At 39.9% G+C, this 21,334-nt stretch overlaps 1 protein-coding gene across 1 annotated transcript; it reads right to left on the bottom strand.

Annotated features, from left to right (window-relative positions):
* Positions 1-1,525: 1,525 nt before the first annotated feature.
* On the bottom strand, positions 1,526-19,698 carry abcg2a (ATP-binding cassette, sub-family G (WHITE), member 2a). The gene is made up of 16 exons (XM_072697340.1): positions 19,541-19,698; positions 16,417-16,620; positions 13,449-13,508; positions 13,179-13,293; positions 11,309-11,461; positions 10,844-11,001; positions 10,448-10,599; positions 9,801-9,902; positions 8,450-8,700; positions 6,840-6,922; positions 5,208-5,297; positions 4,928-5,052; positions 3,920-4,074; positions 3,687-3,776; positions 3,444-3,544; positions 1,526-2,914 (listed from the first exon to the last, which is right to left on the bottom strand). Coding segments are annotated over exons 1-16 (1,992 nt in total). The 5' UTR covers positions 19,543-19,698; the 3' UTR covers positions 1,526-2,763.
* Between the last annotated feature and the right edge of the window lie 1,636 nt (positions 19,699-21,334).

The raw sequence follows: 21,334 nt of genomic DNA, 5'->3' as shown, positions 1-21,334 counted from the left end.
CCATTTCTGTTCTCACAAAGGCCTTCACCGCCTAGCAGACCCTGAGTATCCCCCCAGCACCCTATCACCACAGGGAAGGAGTTAGACTACATCAGCAAAACAAACAAACAAGCAATTAACCACTGATTATTAATTTGCAATTTATGATAAACAAACATCCACTGCTGCAAATACTCATCAAATCCAATCAGTTGTGTTAGTTATATAATTATAAATAAATATCTAGATATTAAATATGTTTTAATTTTTTTCTAGTCTATGGAAATGAAAGTAATAATATGATACAGTGTCCCCTGTTATTCTCAAATGGTGGGAAAAGGACAAAAACATCAAGGCAAGGGTAAAGTTGGCCATAGAGAACCTAGACAAGACCAGGATCCAATCCAAAGCTACATTAATTGAGAACAGTTACAGAAGACATATTTAGTGCATATTGACACCAAGGTGGAAATGTCATGGTTTTGGGCTGTTTGCTGTAGCAGAGCCTGAAAGCTCTCCATTATAGAATCCACTATGAATTCTCTCTATTGTATCAGAGGGCGCAAGAGGGAAAACTTGAGACCATCTGTCCAAAAACTGAAGCTGAGGTGGACCATGCAACATGACAATGACCCAAAACACTGCAGTAAATCCAGCTCCCCGCTGGTGGGAATCTTTTTAGGCCTACGGTTCTTCACATAGTCCCTGAGAACCAGAAAGACCAGAATAAATATCAGCAGAGCCTGAACATTCAGCTCATTCCTGAAAAACACCAGAACAGACCACCCCAGACCAACAGGGCCAGGACTAGAGTGTGTGAGGTATCTTCTCTGTGTTGGGACAGACAGGGGGCGGTGCTTTTCATCCTGTGGTACTTTGTCCTGAGGAAGGTGGAGTGACCAGTGCCTGCGTTACATGGAAAGAGGCTTAGCAAAGTTAATAAGTGATATGACCTGTGCAAATCAGTGTGTGTGTGTGTGTGTGTGTGAGTAAAACTACTACTTATAAACTACTGATTACAATACAGTAGCATTGATATCAGATTGAATGGCAGGACAAGGATAGGATGGTCGTAAACCAATGGCATAGGGAACAATTCACTAGTAGACAGAACAACAGCTTTTATAGATCTAAAAATTGGGGAGTACAGTTGGGTAAAAATGATCAAATATATAAATACTAAAACTGTAAAACAAAAAATAAAAAATAAAATAAATCAACACGGTATGAATTACAAAGACATACACAATAATAATATAACATAAACCATGACATGCAAAAATAAGTAGATATAAATAAAAACAGAAACCAAAAATAGAAATAAACAGAAATAAAATAAAATAAAAAAAATCAGCCAATATTCTTATCAGTTATCTATTAGAATGTTTAACCCTCTAAAATCAATATCTGATCAATTTCTTAAGTATACAGGGTGTGTTCTTAAGCAAAATCTAAAACATTGTTTTTTTTGTCACTTTAATAACAGCTGATTATATAGACTTATATATAGTCTTATTGTCTTACCAATACATAAAAAACCTTGAAATTTCCAACTTATCGAAATATTTATTTTTCATCTTTAACAAAAAGACACAATACTGATTATATATATTATATTAATACAACTCAAAAGGTCTGACAATGAGATATAAAAACAGGAGATTTACCGAAAGTCAGATTGTAGAGTTAAGGCAAAACAGTACTTACTGTATTGAACATATTTACAACAAGTATCAACAGATGTGAACTACTGTATATTAACAGTGCAGGAGGACGAGTAGGAGCTATTACAACATCCACACATACACATAGAGCTGTGAGCTACTAACAATCAACCGGTCAACCGCTCAGTCTGGCGTTCTTTCACAGAAACTGATGTGAGGTTGGACAAGCTTTCCCAAACATTTCTTCAAAAATCCTATTTAACTAGGCCTGGCATGGTATCCAGTTTCTTTGCCGATGCCAGAGTATAGTCCGATATCAATCCAGATACAGATCTGTAATTTGTAATTGATAACCTACTAAACTTGAGCTATTTTACTTTTAAACTGGAAACTGGAAAGATTTCAGTATCCAGTTTCAAATGCTACAATACTGAGCATTACTACACTGTTTAAGCTAATCAATGCAATGGGTTTGATCTCACCCACTGAAGCTAGTGATCAGATGACTCTTAGGTGGGTCTAGTCTGCTCAGCAAACTTGTGGAGTCCAAGTGCACAAGATCACTGACCAGCGGTGGGGGTAACAACAATAAATGCTAAGAAATTCTAATATTTAGGGAACATTTATTCTATTTTTAACTCAGAATGTTATGCTGATAATATAACAAGACCACTCTTACAATGCTATGGAACAACCACTTCTCCCCTCCCTTAAAAAGAATAAGTGCCAATGTTCTGTGAAGCTAGTGTGCTCAATCAGACGTCTGAGTGGGAGATAAACACTGCAAGAGAGCAAAACTCAACCTATAAATTGTTACTGAACTCGAGTACTAAATATTTGAACATAAAAAAATATATATAATAATAATAATAACAACAATAATAATAATAATAATCTTCTTTGGCAATATTCCAGCTTGAGTAGAACAGTCCTGAGACACATCAGGGGAGTGCAAACCCTAATTTACAAAGACAAGTCTCTGAAAAGGACGAGTGGAGGATTACAGAAGGGCTCTCATCTGCATAGAGAAGACTATTCTCTTTGCTGCTAATGCAGAATGTGAAGGGTGCAAGTGCACATGTGCATCAGCCTGAAAGCCTGTGTGTGTGTGTGTGTGTGTCTATGTAAATTTCTTGATGAAGCGCAGCTTCAGGTAGGCGATGCTGAGGAATATGACAATCATGCAGCCCAAAGCCACGTGGTTCTGCCACTTTCCCCACATGGAGTAATCAATGCCCTGCTCAATCAGGAACTCCTCGCCTGTGGTGCACCTGCAATCAGTTACAGTACCGTGGGTCAAACCATCAGACGAAAACATCAACACATCGCGTCAGCTGAACAGGGGTTTCTAAGTATATTGACAAAAGTATTGGGACACCTGCTCCTTCAATGTTTCTTCCGAAATCAAGGGCATTAAAAAGGGTTTATCCTGCGTTTATTGGAGTAACTATGTCTCGACTGTCCAGGGAGGAGGAAGGCTTTCTACTCGATTTTGGAGGAGCACTGCTGTGACGTCAGGGTGTTGGATGATCACCACCCCAAGTACAGAATGGAGTGGCATCCATCATCCCAGAGAGCACAGCTCAATGTTGCTGGGGGGGGGGCTTTATACCCCTCTAGCCCACAGCTGGCATTAGGTTCATGTTTATCTATGCTTTTCTATTACCAGTACTTCTCTACAGGGTCTAGACAAATTGTGTATGTGTGGGGTGTCCACAAACATTTGGACATACAGTGTACAATATCAAAGTAGTTAGACACCCCCACCCCCACCCCCACGTCTGCCTTTACAATACTCACATAGTAATTGTTGGCACTGTAGCGTTAGAACCAGGTTCAGCAGTCGTAACAGGGCGAGTATCACAGAATTTGAGCCCAACAAACTCGTTCACCTCCAGAGCCTGGACACATCATCATCATCATAATCATCATCACATATTATTTACGCATCATTATTAGCAGACCAGTTCCAATGACTGTGCTTCAACCTGTACATGAATGATGATGATGGACTAATCTGTCGGGTGCTGATTGGCAACTTACGGTCAAGCCATAGCGTGGGATACTCAGATACTTCAACCAATTCAGCCAGTCAGCAATGCTGGGCAGATTCACTAGCAAGCCTGAGAAGATCTACACACACACACACACACACACACACATATAAAGAGAAACATAATAACAGAACTTTACCTCAATTCAATTATTGAATACTGTAATATTGAATATATGGAATATTTTAGCAGGAACACATCAGTGTATATGCACATCCTCACCATCATGAACACAAAGGTGATGGTCATGAAGATGTTGGCAATGGCCACTACACTCTGATCAGCAGAGATGGCCATCGTCATGGCTGTGGCTGCGTACGCAGTCATGGCAACGGAAAACATGAAGAAGAAAAATGCTCCTGGGTCTGGTCTGTACCCTGGAATAGAGGAAAAAAACAAAAGAAACAAAAGAAAAAATAAAGTTTCTTAATAGTAAATAATAAATAAAGTTGTATTTCATAAACTATGGGCAACATTTCTCCTATTTTTCTAATAACAATATTTGCTATTTAGAGCATTTATTTATTTGCAGAAACTGCTCAAAAACAACTGCTAATATACTACTAATATCTGAACTTTGAGACCATTCAGAAATCACTATGGTGATATAACCTTGACTGCCAATCACAGCTCCCATGTCTTGGCAGGCTCTCCACTAGTCCTAATAGAGTGGTCACCTTATCGACTTGTGTTTAGTAGAGTCTAAACTTAGAGGGATCTTTGAATTTTAGTCTATTCAGACTAGCTGAGGTTTTTCTTGGGTAAATAGCAAAGCACATAAGAGCGTCTGCTAAATGCCTTAAATGGAAATGGAAATGTCTTTCACATTGCTGTTAGGACTTTACGCCATTCATAGTCTGCCAATTCAGGTACCTCAGCTTTGTTTGATGAAATGCCTGCAATAAAATGACTGCCAGACCCGTAGAGATGCACATTTAAGAAAAAAAATTAAGTGGTCTTCTATTTTTTTTGGGAGCTGTATATGTCGTCACACAAAAACCTTGTTCCTCAAAAACAGCAAACGTACAGGAGATGGTGCATTTCTATTGGTCCATTTGTTATTAAATCTGAACACAATATAAAGAACACCTGCCAGACAAAAAGTTGAAACGGCAGAAATGGCAGGATATATATATATATATATATATATATATATATATATATATATATATATATATTGTTTATTAATATTATTTATTTTATTTTTTTTCTTGTGTGTGAGAGAGTTACCTATCATCCAGTAGGCCACACAGCTGAAGATGATAGCAGGTAACGTACGCAGTGTGAGAATGTCAGACAGAATCTTACTCAGGAAGTACACAGACACTCTATAGTAGCCACTGACGTATTCGTGCCTGTGAAGGGGGGACGGGACAGCACGTTAGAGAGAGAGAGGGACAGCACGTTAATGATCAATCTGTTACAATAACAACTTGCTCAGCTGCTCAGCACTTTCACCAGGCCTGCAGTGTTTTCTGTCTTTTTCATGTGTGCAGATTTGTGGACTCACAGGAAGAGTTTGCGCTCTGTGATGAAAAGTTCAGCGGAGGACAGAGAGCTGAAACACTGATTAGTGGTGATGAAGAACAGAGAACCCATCCTGAAAGTAAAGGTAGCAGTACATTTATATACGTATATGGGGTATCACTTTACTGTGATGGTCTATTGTAGATGCCTTGTAGACGCTCACCTGACATTCAACTAACCTTCAACTGAACCGGTATAAAATGCAACTGAACTCTAAGATGTAAATGACTGTGTGTTGTAACCCTGCACCAAACCCTTACCCTTATCTTAACCTTAAATCAACCCTAAATCCTAAACCTAAACCCTAAACCTAAACCCTAAATCCTAACTCTACCCTAAATCCTAAACCTAAACCCTAAATCCTAACTCTACCCTTAACCTTAAATCAACCCTAAATTCTGAACCTAAACCCTAAATCCTAACTCTAACCCTTACCCTAACCTTAAATCAACCCTAAATCCTAAACCTAACCCTAAATCCTAACTCTAACCCTTACCCTAACCTTAAATCAACCCTAAATCCTAAACCTAACCCTAAATCCTAACTCTAACCCTTACCCTAACCTTAAATCAACCCTAAATCCTAAAGCTAACTCTAACCCTAACTCTACCCTTAACCTTAAATCAACCCTAAATTCTGAACCTAAACCCTAAATCCTAACTCTAACCCTTACCCTAACCTTAAATCAACCCTAAATCCTAAACCTAACCCTAAATCCTAACTCTACCCTTAACCTTAAATCAACCCTAAATCCTAAACCTAACCCTAAATCCTAACTCTACCCTTACCCTAACCTTAAATCAACCCTAAATCCTAAACCTAACCCTAAATCCTAACTCTAACCCTTACCCTAACCTTAAATCAACCCTAAATCCTAAACCTAACCCTAAATTCTAACTCTAACCCTAACTCTACCCTTAACCTTAAATCAACCCTAAATTCTGACCCTAAACTCTAAATCCTAACTCTAACCCTTATCCTAACCTTAAATCAACTCTAAATCCTAAACCTAACCCTAAATCATAACTCTACCCTTAACCTTAAATCAACTCTAAATCCTAAACCTAACCCTAAATCCTAACTCTACCCTAACATTAACTTAACCCTAAATCCTAAACCTAACCTTAAATCAACCCCAAAACCTAACCCTAAGCTAGAATCAAGCCTAAATCCTAAGCCTAATCCTAAATCTGAACCCTAAATCCTAACCCTAACCTTAAATCCTAACCCTAAATCCTAACTGTAACCCTAAATCCTAACCTTAGCCTTGAATAAACCCTAAATTCTAACCCTAAATCCTAACCCTAACCTTAACCACAACCTTACCTGAAAAGATTAAAATTAAGGTTAAGATTAGGGTTAAGTGTAGAGTTACCTTTAATACACAGTCGTTTACATTCAACTTAAAGTTCAGTTGCATTTAAGTTCAGTTTTAGTTGAACGTTGGATGAATGTCAGGTGAGCATCTACGAGACATCTATAATGACCCATTTATTAAATTATTGTGCATCAATTCTTGATGTATATTATAGGTGTATTATGTCATGCTTATGTTATGAGCCTAAACTCATGACACGCACTTCTACAATGTACAGCACTGTCTCTTCCCCCTCACCTGTTCTGGATCCCACTCAAGCCGCTCGACGCCCCGAAGAAGATTGCGCCGACAATCAGAGCTAAGAAAAGAGTGACTCCGATCTGTGAAGAGCCCAAAGAAACAGCAAACGTCTAAACAACATTCTTACACCTCTTACTTACGGCATCAATCTACCAGACATGCATTTACATTCTATACCGGCTGCTGCGTCTCGCGTTCGTTTACAAGCAGTCTCACTGATTTACTGTGTTACTGAACCTGTTCTACATTCAGTCTTGTTGAGACGTCCCATCCACATCCATATGACACACACTCTTCCAAAAGAATGCTTATGTATAAACAGGGGTACATTTAAAACCTTTAGCATAGCAGTAGTGTGTGTATGTGAGATTTTAGTAATGTTTTAGGAAAGGTTTTATTCCAAGGAAAACTGAATGCAAGTGAATGCTGTGGTGATAAGCACAAGTTGCCTTGACTACAGCTAGCTTACCACTGCTGTCCAGTCCTTCGGTCAAAATGTAAACAGATCCTGCAGACATTAAATGTCTGTGAGCTTCATAGTGCTGCTGGAGTGTCTACAAAGTGCTCCTATGTGGTAAGTGTAGACGATTTAACGGGCTATATATATATATATATATATATATATACACACACACACACACACATACACACTAGCACAACAACCTGCTCCACTGTACTGTACTGGTATGCTGTGTCATGGTGGGTTAGGCCAGACACAGAGGTATGAACACTCGCAGAGATGGGTCCAATGCAACTAGTTTATTAACACAACTCAAGATAAAACAAGGGAGCAAAATCTGCAGACAAAGCCTGGGGTAACCAGTGGAGAACTCAAGAAGTGCTAGACCGGCGCTGCTGAGACTACTAATAAGGGGGGAGAGAGCTGGGGGACCAGCTGCAGAACCAAAAACGGCTAGGTCGACCAAACCTGGCACTGCTGCGTGAGCGTGGGTCGCCTAGCTGGAACGAGAGTTGCAGGTATATCTTGGCTGAGAGTGAGCAAGCCTCGCTAAGTCCTTGAATGGCCGAGTGGCCTGCTTGCGAACGAGGAAGTCGAGCAGAAGCTGGCCTAAACTTGGTTGACATGCTGAGACTGATGCTTTAGCATTTACCCCCAGCAAAGACCAGCAGATACTAAGAGTGGATATGCTCCTTAAAGCAACACTATGTAGGATTGGACCTTAAAAAAAAACAGAATGGCGAATATGCTCCTCTATCGTTGCTACCCTGGGCTGGAGCCCTGCTACAGCACTATATACTCTGGATAAGCAGGCAGGAATAAGCTTGCGAGAACTTCATACTGCTGCCCAGGTCATATTTGTGTAAAATCCAGTAGTATCACCCTACTGCCTCAGTCCACATGCTTTCTTCCCATGTGAGTGAAATGTGTCCTTTAGAAGTGGCTCAAAGCACGAGTTCCACTTTCCGACTGTGGAGGGAGCCCAGGAGCAAGAATGACCAATTCTCGCCTAATGCTCCTTTAAATATGCCATTTTAATATGGGATATTGTGGAGCACAATTTCTACTGAAATGAAGAACTGTGTATGTGTTTTGAAGATGGAGTGTTGAATCACATCAGCGTATAAACTCTAGGACTTTAGCTCACCTGAGCGAAGGAGGTCTGTGGGTTGAGCATGAGGTTGCGAAAGGTCCTCTTCAGCACCCATTTGAACTGGTGGCAGAAGGAGGTGTTGTAGGTGATGGTGCGGGATTTGGGCTTCCCGCTGTAGTTCCGGCCCTGCATGATCATCTCCAGCTCGTCTTTGGTCTCTTTGTAGTACGACCAGTTCTTATACTCCTCCACCAGACGCTGCTCGATGCTCTGGCGAGATGACTTGTACTGCTCCGTGTCCAGCTCTGCAAAACAGCATGTTTGGAAAGGGTTAAATGGTGTCTATATGTGTGTGTGTTATGGGTATACATCACCAGTCTTTTTAGCCCCCTGAGCTTTTCTAGACACATAATTTAGGTAATGATACTTTAGGCCCGTCGGCGGGTCATGGGCTGTTTAAGGGGTTAAATGGCCTAATATTAGTGTGTGCATTCTGTGGAGTTGGGACTAATATATGATAATATAATTTATATGAAATGTTCACCTTCATATTCATGCACTAAGATGCACATTGTCACTGTTATGCAAAAAAAATGTATCTGAATTTATTTATTTATTTATTATTATTTTTTTACATAATTTGAATCTGGTAGTTGTTCTTTGCATAAATGGGCCAATAGAAATGTTTCAAAAAATAATAACTTGGAGCATTTCTATTGGTCCACTCATCATGCAATTTTGAAACAGTGCAAAAAACAACTGCCAAAACTTCACATTATGTCAAAAAGTGAAAAACATGCTGCAGACAGTGAGTGTGTTGCTTATCACTAGGGGTCTGAGGTTATGGGTTCGATCCTTGCTCCAGTCACTGTCTGAGTGGAATTTGGTGTGTTCTCCCTGCGGTACTTCGATTCCCTCACACGGTGAATTGCTCATGCTTAATTGCCTTCAGGCCTACTTCAGAATGAAATGAATAGGAAGATGGGAGTATAGAAAATTTCATGATGAATGGACCAGCAGAAACGCTCTAAAACTGGATAAACTTGGAAATTTCCACTGAAAATTAAAGCAACTCTATGGAAAACTGACATGTTTTGCTCCTGGGCTCCCTCTACCTTCAGGAGGCACGTTTTTCTAAATGAGCTAGGAAATATGCCTTACACGGGTTTTGCGAGTGTTATCCAGCCTAATAGTAAAAAATTCTCCCTATTCAATGATTTTGAAGCTGATATTTGAATGTGAAAATGTTACATAGTGTTGCTTTAAGCAGGTTTTTTTACATGCTGCAACTGTAAAGTTGGAGCAATTTTGGAGATACAACATTTTTGCACAACAGTGATGATATTTACACCCTTAATAGGAAATAGTTTTAGAGAGATAGTGAGAGAAAGGAAGGAAGACATACCCTCGTTCGCTTTAACACTGTTCGAATGGACTGCAGAAGAGTCTCCATTGATGACGTCCAGAAAGAAGTCAGCAGGGTTGTTGTGAGGTTCACAGGCGAACCCTGGGGGTTGTAATCCAAGCAATTAATAAGGTTTTAGATGTTTGCAGCAGAACTGATGCTAAATTCTACATTCTCATTACCAAGGGACATTTATTTTGAAGATGGGTTGATAAATCACTGGTATGACTGTCCAACCCGGCAGTAAAGTGTTTATAATGGTTCACTGTTCAGATGTTCTTCATGAGAGTTGGCTCTTTCTTGACTCTTGGTCAAATAAACATGGGATTTTTGACAACCTCCCCACAGTGTTCATTCTTTTTGTAAGATCAGTGGTTCCTGGGGGACTTGCTGCCCTGCATATACGGGTGTTTACCCTGCTCCCAACACGCCTGATCCTAATCAGCTAATTAACAAACCCTTCCTGAGTTAAAGGTTGTGTGTCAGAGCTGGAAACCACTCAAATGTTAAATGTGGCATGTCCAAATGTTCTCCTCCAGGACCAGTGATGGAACCACTGCTGTAGATCAGTCTCATGTCTGTCCATAAACCTCATAAACATCTCAGCAACTTCTCCAAAAGAGAGCATCTAAAGTGTTTTGGCTCACCTATCTCACTGAAGTACTCCAGCGCGCTCTGTGCAGGCCCGTGGTACACCTGTCTGCCGCCGGCCAGAAGGGTCAGACTGTCGAACAGCCGATAGATGGAGTAACGCGGCTGGTGGATGGACAGGATGATGGTCCGACCGTGATTGGACATCCTGCAGTCACAAGGCGTTTCATTGAGAAGCTGTGAATTTTTTTTTGCACAAGTTTTCATGCTTTGTGACATGTTGCAGCATCAATACCCAATTCTGGGACAATACCCAAAGCCTGGTATGAGGTATGAGTAATGATCATCCACCATCCTTTTTTTAATTGCCCTTATTTTCGGGATAAACAGAGCACGAGCAGGTGTCCCAATACTTTTGTCCATGTGGTGTATATGTATACGTGTGCTCATACCTTTTCAGCAGCGACAGCACCGAATTAGCAGTGCTGGCGTCCAGTCCTGTTGTGGGTTCATCCAGGAAGAGAACAGAGGGGTCAATGATGAGTTCCATTCCAATGTTGGTCCTCTTCCTCTCCCCCCCTGAAATCCCCCGAATCAGCTGAGTGCCCACCTGTCACACAACCAGCCACAGAGCCACAGCCAATCAGAATTAACTAGGAGTATGAGATCAAATTGACTTAATAATTATCTCAAACATCTATTCAACCATTTACTCACTCAGTGAGTGTGTGTGTGTGTGTGTCTGTACTACCATGACTCAGCAATTTTAGTTCAATCGTATTGGTGAACGACTCATTCCTTTTTCTGCCTGTTCTCCCTTTTAGCTGACTAACACTGGCAGAGAGTGCAGAAATGTGTGTGTGTGTGTGTGTGTGTGTGTGTGTGTGTGTGTGCATGCGCGAGTGTGTGCGTCTTACCCGTGAGTCAGCTACTTTAGTGAGTCCCAGCTCTTCAATGAGTCGTTCCACTTTCTCCTCTTTCTCCTTCTGACTGACCGTCATCGGAAGCCTCAGTGCTGCCGAGAAGCGGAAATTCTCCCGTACTGTTAACGTTCCCATGACAACGTCGTCCTGCAGACACGGAGAGGAAAATACGTAAATAAAAGAAAATCAAGATGAACATACAGAAGCGGACTAATACACAGTGTCTATGGTCCAATCTCAGCCTGCCTCACAGTTCTAGACTATATACACACATATACACAGTTCTAGAAAAAATGAAGAGACCACTTAATTTTTTCTTTTAAATTTGCATCTCTACTTGTACAGTCATTTTATTCCAGACATTTCATCAAACAAAGCTGAGTTAGCTGAATTTGCAGACTATGAACGGCATAAAGTCCCAACAGCAATGTGAAAGACTAGTGGAGAGCCGGCCGAGACATGAGAGCTGTGATTGGCAGTCGAGGTTATTTCACCATTGTGATTTCTGAATGCTCCCAAAGTTCAGATATTAGTACTGTGTTGTTTACATAAGAATAATGAATAATAACTTCTTTATTATAATCATTTCTTTGCATTATTTGAGCAGTTGTTTTTGGGGAAGTTATCATTTCTGCAAATAAAGAAATGCTCTAAATAGCAAATATTTTTATTTGGAATTTGGGGGAAATGTTGTCCATGGTTTATCAAATACAACAAAAATGTACATTTCCATAAACAAACTATAAGTAGTAAAACCAGAGAAACTGATACTGTAGGCTAGTCTCTTAATGTTTTCCAGAGCTATATATTATATATATAGCCCGCCTCCCAACTCCAGACTATGTTATCTACATATTATACTATTAATATCTATGTTATACAATAATACAGATTTTTTTCTACATTCCGATTTTGTTCAAAATATCATGAGTCATGAAGCCAGTATTCTGACGCTGCTTTAGCACAATCATGTAGTTCCTTCACTGCTACAACATTTTCCCTTAGTCATGGTGGCAATGACCCTACACTCAGCAGTGGTGTGAGAAACACTGCTGACTAAGGCTGAGGGACACTTCCCCTTTAACACATTTCATGACTGATGAGACTTCCTCTTTCTAATACTTTCAAGCATCTGAAAATCAGTGTTCAGCACTTCTTCATAGGGACTGTGGAGGATCTGCAGGGTGGCTGTCTTTGCAAATGTGAGAACAAATAAGTAAGAAGCTGACTCATGGAGCACTGAACAACATGGCAAGCAATCAGCAGTGTGCGGTCCAACGGTGTTGGATGTAGATGTGCTGCCCTGTTGTGTATATGTCTTTAGAGCTACCCAGACTAGAGTGCAATCAATGAAGTAATTATACTTAATACTTATTCACTATACGGACAAAAGTATTGGGACACCTGCTCATTTATTGTTTCTTCTGAAATTAAAGGTATTAAAAAACTACACTATACTATAAAAATACTTTTGATGGAGTAACTGTCTCTACTGTCCAGAGAAGGCCTCATCCCCTCATCCCCAACTCATCCTAAAAGTATTGGGATGAAGTACAATTCTACTGCTCCACAGCTCAACACTGTATACCATCATGTGGTGAGAGGTTGAGAGACCTGTTGATACTAAGGGTGAATCTACTGCGAAGCTGGGTGGTTGTACAGTGTGTGCCGTGCCCAACGATTGGCTCCACTTTCCCCTAGCCCACTCCTCACTAAGCCCCGCCTCCCCACGCTTGTTATCAACCTGCCAATGTGCATTTTTCCAATGTGGCCAGAGGTTGAGAGACCTGTTGATACTAAGGCTGAATCCACTGCGAGGCTGGGTCGTTGTACAGTGAGTGTGTGTGTATGTATGTGTGCGTACCTGTACTACATATCCAGACAGACATTTAAAGTTAGGCGGTTGTGGTGCTCCATCTATCAGCACTTCTCCAGTCAGTCCTTTGGGGTCTTTCCTCGCTGCCAGGACGTCCAGGAACCTTCATCCAACCGAAAAAAAATGACATCCTCATTACAGACACGATTAATGAGTAATAAAGGCCGCTGCACACACCGCACACTGCAAAAACCAGAGTTTGAGGATAATCAAAAGTACAGTGCAAAACGTAACCAAGACATGCAAATAAACACTTACGAGGATTTTCCGCTCCCTGTAGCTCCTAATATGGCGTTCATGCCTGGCTTCATAATCCCGCTACATGTGCAGAAATAGAAGACAAGGAAAATGCTTATGAGCATCACTGTGAGCCAGCATGATGCACACTCCACCATCCTCGTACACCGCAGACCGAATACACGCTTGGAAGCCATGCAATTTATTTCCAGAAAAGATCACAGTTAATTAATATTAATTAATCTATACCTTAGAATTAATCAGGAAGACGGTTATATGATAAATTATGTTCTGTTCTGATTGGCTGCTCAAAAAAACACTCTCTGGAGCAGATTTATATGACCCTATTGGTACCATGCTTAATGCCAGGTGGTGGCTAGTTGAGGGGTATCAAGCCCCCAAATAGTGGAGGAACTGTGTTCCCAATACTTTTTGGGATGAGTTGGGCAGTTGGGGATGATGAGGTGGGGTGGTAATCAATGCTCCTCCAAAATCTAGTAAAAAGCCTTCTTCCCTGGACAGTAGAGATAGTCACTCCAACTGAAGCAGGATTCACTCTTTTTTTTAATACCCTTGATTTCAGAAGAAACAATAAATGAGCAGGTGTCCCAATACTTTTCAATATAGTGTATTTTAAAAGGCTTAGGCTGCCTATAAGCCACTCTATACACCTTAGTCACTGTTACACAATATTGCTGACTTGTGTTGAGGAAGGCTACTGCAGACTTTATTGCTTTCTACGAGATCATGATATTGCTCCATGCTTTGTCAAACACTACACGCACGCACACACACACACACACACACACACACACACACAGTCAAAAGGGACAATAAAAAAAATGAAGCAATAAACCAAAAAAAAAGCTAAAATAAAAACCTGTGAGAAAGCCTCCACCAGCACTTTCACATGCACAAGCTTCTCTAACACGTGAAAGTTAATCATTTCCATCAGATCGATCAATAAGCCTGTGCAGGGTCCCTCCATATCCTGAACAAACGTTGTGAACCCACCCTTTACAGTCTTTCCATTTTCTTGTTCCGAAGTAAACAGCTCAATCAGTCCGAATTTGTGTGTGTATATATATATATAGATAGATAGATAGATAGATATAATAAAAGAAAGAAGTCCTTACACACTACATAAAAAAGTTTGTGGACACCCCTTCTAATGAACACATTCAGCCTGTTTAAGTTGCACCCATTGCTGACACAGATGTTCAAATACAAACTCACACATGCAGCTTGTCTAGTCCCTGTAGAGAAGTACAGCCAATAGAATAGGACTCTTTGGGGAGATAAACCAACATGGACCTATTGGCACCATGCTGCCCAGCGGCATTAAGCTGTGGAGCAGTGGAGGAACTGAGAATATGTACAGGTTGGGTAATTGGTGATCTAAACTAATCTTTATATATATATATATATATATATATATATATATATATATATATATATATATATACATACAGCAACTGTGTATCAATGAAAACGATTCATTGACAGATCTGAGTCAAACAGAAGCTTTTCTCAAAGTCTTACTCCATCTGAAGATAGAAGAAGGCTTGACTGTGGTCATTTTGCCATTTCTGACTGTAATTAATTTAGTACAAGTTTGCATGTGTCCAAGTGTGTGTGTGCGCGCGAGTGCAGGTGTTTACCAGCCTCTTATCTCTTAAAGCGGTGAGGGGTCAAGGCTAGGCCACATTTTTATTGGCCTAAACTGTCTGAATCGGTTCTTCTGACTGTGGAAATGTTTGGAGAGCCTTCCTCTCACTAACGCGGCAAGCCAAAGCGTTCTACAGCCACTGGGTTTATTTTACTGCTCCATTGTCTTTTATCCACACATCACATGAGACCTTCAGCTCCCATTGTTCCACCTTCTCTTTCATCCCAGACACTGACGGATGTGTACATGTGTGTATGTGACAGCTGGAGTGGTGCGAGTGTGAGTGCGACTGTGTTGTAATTGTGTAAATCTGTTTGATTTGGTTTATGTAAGCCCAACTCTCTCTCTCTCTCTCTCCAGCTCGCTCTGTAACTCTACTGGGGGTCGTCCTCCTTCTGATCACAGCAGACCTGCACACTTCCTTCCCTTTATTCACTCACATCCTTTTCCACTGCTTCGCTAATACCAATAGCCTATGTGTTTGTGCTCGCACATGTCTGCATTTTCGGCGCAGGGTCCTTGTGCGTCTAGACGAAGGGCTGCACGGTATATTTATATTTTTTTCACCATATATATATATATATATATATATATATATATATATATATATATATATATATATATATTTATGGTGATGTGTTGGATTTTGGAAGCTCTACTCTTCCACGAAGCTCGTAGGCATTGCTGCACAGTAGAAGAGTGCACCACCACTCCAGAGTCTGCTGCAGTTATTCGATTGGTCACAGAGCTCAGGTGCACCCTGCAGCCGCCTGCCATACCATTACTGTGCTAACAGTGGTCAATGGCTACGATGTCTGTCCAGATCTTGCACCTAGACCTTCATCTCCAGCAGAGGAAACTGGCCCAAGACTGGAGTGAAATCTTCAGCCAATACCCGGATTGCACTAAAGCTGCAACAGAAGGTGTGGCCTGCATTTCATGGCCAGCTGCCTAGCGTCAATAGTAAAGCTTAAGTGGACTGCCTCAGATATCGGTTACACAGCTACTGGGCGTGGGTGAAGATGCGGCCGGTGATATAACGCTGGCTTGAAAGCAGTCTCCGTTCACACCACAGTGATGAGGTACCGAGCTGTTTCATAGGCTGTGATTGCGGCTACCGCAAGTAATACTGTAAGAAAAGCTGCAGGGGTCGTTTATAGATCAACCTCGTGAATTTTGGGATTATTACCCAGTTATGAGTAATAATAATAATAATGTCAATTCTGGCGTATTCAATATCACTATATTCATATCAAGTGTTTAGTAGTTACTGTATGTATAATATTGTGGACCACGAATTTCCAGGTGGACAGAACTCACTTGAGATCAATGAGGATGTCCTTGTGGGTGATCTTCCTTTTGCACAGAAAGCCGCTCCTCATCTCCACGGCGTAGTGGATCTTATGGAAGCTCACAGTGGCCCCACGGCGAGAGATTGGGCCAGAGGAAGAGGTGGTGCTCCGTTCGAGATTTCCGTTACCGGCCCGCCCCACATTGGGAAGGTGAATGCTCTGTTCCGACATCCTGCAAAACGTGGAACGAAAATAAAGCTCCTAAAAACAAGGAAGATTCAACATTCCTGAGTCGTGCACACAGACGTCCACACTTCACTTTGTGGCCTGAAAACGCTGATACCAGAACTGCAGAGGAACAGCTTAGTACATTCGGCATCTATCAGCACGGGAGTTACAGAAATTTCTAAACAAATTTCTTTCGAATTTAAGATCTAAACAAAGTCAATCCGAGCGGGTTCGGTACAAAACGCCCCGTTCTGGAGAAACTTTCCAAGACAGAACCGTTCACGTACGTCTAATAAGTGCAAATACTGTAAAAGTTCAGTCATAGAAAGTTTTTACATAACACAGACATAGTGCTTTAATTGTTTTTAAACTAAATGTATTAAATACAACTGATGTTGGTGCGTGCCGGAGGCTGTAAGGCAACATAGTCCCCAAAGAAAGCTTCCAGTTGTCAGATTTACCACTATTTACCATCATCAGCGGATTGAGCATCATTAGGGCATGGAACTGTGAACATGCACAATGTCACGGAGGGCAAATTAAGGGCAGGATTCAGATTATATCTGCCCAGTGTCATTCATTTAACTCCGGCCTTCGACGCACAGAGCACAATATTAATTGAGAATATTAATGGTTCTGGAGAAATCTGGTGAATTTTTCTATATTTTCTGATATCGCAATAAATATCACGGAAAAATCAAATATCACAACGTCAGTTTTTTTTTAATATCTTGCAGCCCTCGTCCACATGACCTCAAAATATGTGTAAATTCACCGGTGGATTGGAAAAGTGATCAAAATGTCTACATTTGTGTTGCAGTGCACATCATCTCTACAATAAACCCTTTTACACCAGGACCATTCAACCTCTAAATTGTACTACTGTTTACATAAAGTGGAAATCAACTTTAAATGAGATACCACAATAAGAGGAACCATACATACTGTGTATATAGAGAATTGCATATAAATGCAGTCATGCATGCCATACTTTTTGACATAATTTGAAATTATGGAATAAGGGAATTAAATAATTTTACACTGACTTCCATTGAAAGGTGGAAAGTGTGGTACATATATATATATATATATATATATATATATATATATATATCATATGTATATATGATGTGTGTATATATATATATTTGGTATATATTTGGTATATGGAATTTAACCTACTTGAATATACTTAGCTTAGTACTTATTTCACACTTAATTTATTTCTATTATTTGCCTTCAACTTTTCAGCACACTGTTGTTGTTCTCACTTTTGCACGTTTGACGTTGATGTTTTAGTTTAAAATGATCCAAAAAGAGAAAAGCATCTCTACCAAACTGCAGCTTCAGTTCTGACAGGTTCTGGAGGTTCTATTAAATTTTGTGCTAAATACAAATACTCCAAACTGACTTGGATTAAAATCATTTTACACTGACTTCCAGTTGACGTTTTGGAGACACAAGGATATATATATATATACAGGTAGATATACACATAGATAGATAGTATGGCTGGGCGATATGTTAAAAAAATACATCACAATATTTAAAGACATTTACACGATATTTATCACGATACACGTAAATTACAGACTAAACACATCAGTACCGACAGATTCTCAGAAAATACTATTCTGATACTCTTCCATTCTGATACCATGATTTTTATTCCACATCTGCTGCTCTTCATCTAACTACACTTCATCTAATTACACTGCTGGTCATGAGACCTGCAGCTGATCAGTGTTCTTTAAATGCTTTAATATCCTCAATATTCTCAGAAAAACATACTGTCTCACAATAACTGATCACGATACGATAAAATATCGTCATTTTGCCCAGCTCTAATAGATTAATATTAATTCTCTCTCTCTCTCTCTCTCTCTCTATATATATATATATATATATATATATATATATATATATACACACACACACACACATACATATATTACATAACCTATTTGAATAAACACTTTTGACATGATGTTTATGTTTAAAATGATCCAAAAAGAGAAGAGCTGCTCTATCAAACTTCAGCTTCTCTTTTTGGAGGTTCTACAGGGTTCCTAAAGGGAACAGAGTAAGTTCTAAAGGGAACAGAGTACTGAACGTTTACTGAACTTTTACTGAGCGTTTACTTTACTTTTACTGAGCGTTTACTTAACGTTACTGAACTTTTACTGAACGGTTCTGAACTTTTACTTTACTTTTACTGAACGTTACTGAACTTTTACTGAACATTACTTTACTTTTACTGAACGTTACTGAACTTTTACTGAACGTTACCGAACTTTTTACTGAACATTTACTGAACGTTACTTTACTTTTACTGAACGTTTACTGAATTTTTACTGAACATTTACTGAACGTTACTTTACTTTTACTGAACGTTTACTGAATTTTTACTGAACGTTTACTGAATTTTTACTGAACGTTTAATGAACATTTACTGAACGTTACTTAACTTTTACTGAACGTCACTTTACTTTTACTGAACGTTTACTGAACGTTACTGAATTTTTACTGAACGTTTACTGAACGTTACTTTACTTTTACTGAACGTTTACTGAACGTTACTGAATTTTTACTGAACGTTTACTGAACGTCACTTTACTTTTACTGAACGTTTACTGAACGTTACTGAATTTTTACTGAACGTTTACTGAACGTTACTGAATTTTTACTGAACGTTTACTGAACTTTTACGATCTGATATCATTTTCTCCCCAAACATGTTGGATTTGTAGCTCTTTTCACTGCAGTGAAGTTTAGCCTTGGCCACCTCTCACCTCTCACCTCCAGCCTCTCTGGGCTCAGTCCGCTACACTGAGACTGGCACCACGACATTTACCCACATCTGACCCGAGCTCACCGCCCATAAGCAGCCTCTGTCTCCGACACTCGCCGGTCCTAATACTCACATTTTCGTTGGAAGGCGTGTTTTCTCCTCCACAGCTACCGGCTCTGTGTCTATCCCTGAAGAAACGGGCGGGTTCAGCTACATTAAGCTCCGTGATTTACGCTACAGAGGTTAACCAGCAGCAGCTCCGTCCTCGCCTCCCCGCAGATGAGCAGCGTGTGTGGGCTGGCAGCGAGGCCGCGTTATTTCACTTCACACCCGTTTTCCGCTTGAGAATGAACGATCAGCCAATCACGGCGCAGGAGGCGGGGCTTGTCGGAATACGGGTGGGGAAAGAAACACACAGACCCTCCTATAGCAGGGAGGCTGCTGACCCGGGCAGAGCAGGCCAGGTTACTAAACGCATGACACCTTATCCGGTACCGGTATTAGAACTTAGTTTCCCTACCAAAACCGACTCCCATCTCATATTTCTCATCTGATATTTCCTAAAAAAAATAAAAATTAAAAAAAAAAAAAAGAAAGAAATCTGGGTATTTTAGGCCTTCAGAGGAGGTCTCATGATTTCTGAGAATTAGATAATAAACTACATAATAAAACAGTCTGTAATTATTATTTATTTATTTATTTTTATTCAGTTTTTCATCCATTGGTGCTTATCCAGTACCCATATTGAAACTTTTTCCTGCCTGATATTTCCTTAAAAAATTAATAAATAAATAAATAAATAGCTTAATTGAAAATCTGGATATTTTAGGCTTATATATGATTTATGAGAATTATATAATAAAGGTCTGTAATTATTATTTATTGAATTATTTTTATTCAGTTTTTCATCCATTGGTGCTTATCCGCTACCCATATTGAAACTTTTCCCTGCCAAAACCAACACCAATCTCAAATTTCCCATCTGAATATATAAATAAATATCTCTTATTTATTCAGTATTTCATCTATAGGTGCTTGTATTTAAACTCTACTGCAAGTATTACATTATTATTATTATTATTATTATTATTACTATTATTTTCCCATGGTTAGGTTTTCCATTGAACTCTTAAACAGCCAAACTGAAAATAATCCAATCAGGATGTTGTTTCCAGGTGGATACACCCCAGCGAGCTCTCTCATTGGTCAGGACTTCACCAGCAGAGCTGAAGACCGTTGGGCTCTTTCAGATATCGATGCTTTGTGTGATTTTCTGGTTGAGAATGGTGGTATTAAAGCCTCACGTAAACAACCTTCACGTATTGCAGCGTAAATAAAGAGTGTAATGCACATTTAGGAGCCTGCTGTTTACCTTGTGTGTGTGTGTGTTGTAATGTAGTGTTGCAGTGCTGTAGTTTTACCGCTCACTATTTTACTACTGACGACTAAAGATTTTTTAACGTAAAAACAGCCTGTAATGTGTCAGCCTTAGCATGTTCGCTAACAGCTAATAGCATAGTGGGTAAATCAACGCCCTCCCAGTGGCAGACTAGGGCTTGATTTAAGCTAACACACAACATGCTAGTCACTATACAACAATACAATACCCAGGTTGCAACGCGGACTCAGCCCTAAAGTCACACTACACCAATAAGAGTCTTTAGGCTTTATTAAAATGCTACCAAATGCTAGCTACAATCATCTGCCTTAAAATGTGTGTCGCTCTGGCTAACAGCATCCGCTAAATGCTGTAAAATTAAATGTAAATATATACTGCTGACCAGGCCGGTCATGGCTCTACTAATGTTGTAGCTGAGAAATAGGTTGAAATACATGAAAAATATAGTTGTAAACATCGACTCTCATAGGTGGGACCAGTTAGCTAAGATTCGCTACAGTTAGCTAGCATACTCATGTATGGCTACAC

This window comes from Salminus brasiliensis, chromosome 14, assembly GCF_030463535.1.
Source record: "Salminus brasiliensis chromosome 14, fSalBra1.hap2, whole genome shotgun sequence".
Lineage (NCBI taxonomy): Eukaryota > Metazoa > Chordata > Actinopteri > Characiformes > Bryconidae > Salminus > Salminus brasiliensis.
This window is presented reverse-complemented; position numbering and strand designations above follow the sequence as displayed.

What these genes read in the sequence shown, in the direction of transcription:
- abcg2a (XM_072697340.1), bottom strand. An exon ending in ACAGGGAGCGGAAAATCCTC is followed by an intron (nt 13,294 to 13,448) that starts GTAAGTGTTTAT and finishes GGTTGGATGAAG; the next exon opens with GTTCCTGGACGTCCTGGCAG. An exon ending in TGTCTGGATATGTAGTACAG is followed by an intron (nt 11,462 to 13,178) that starts GTACGCACACAT and finishes CCGTGTCTGCAG; the next exon opens with GACGACGTTGTCATGGGAAC.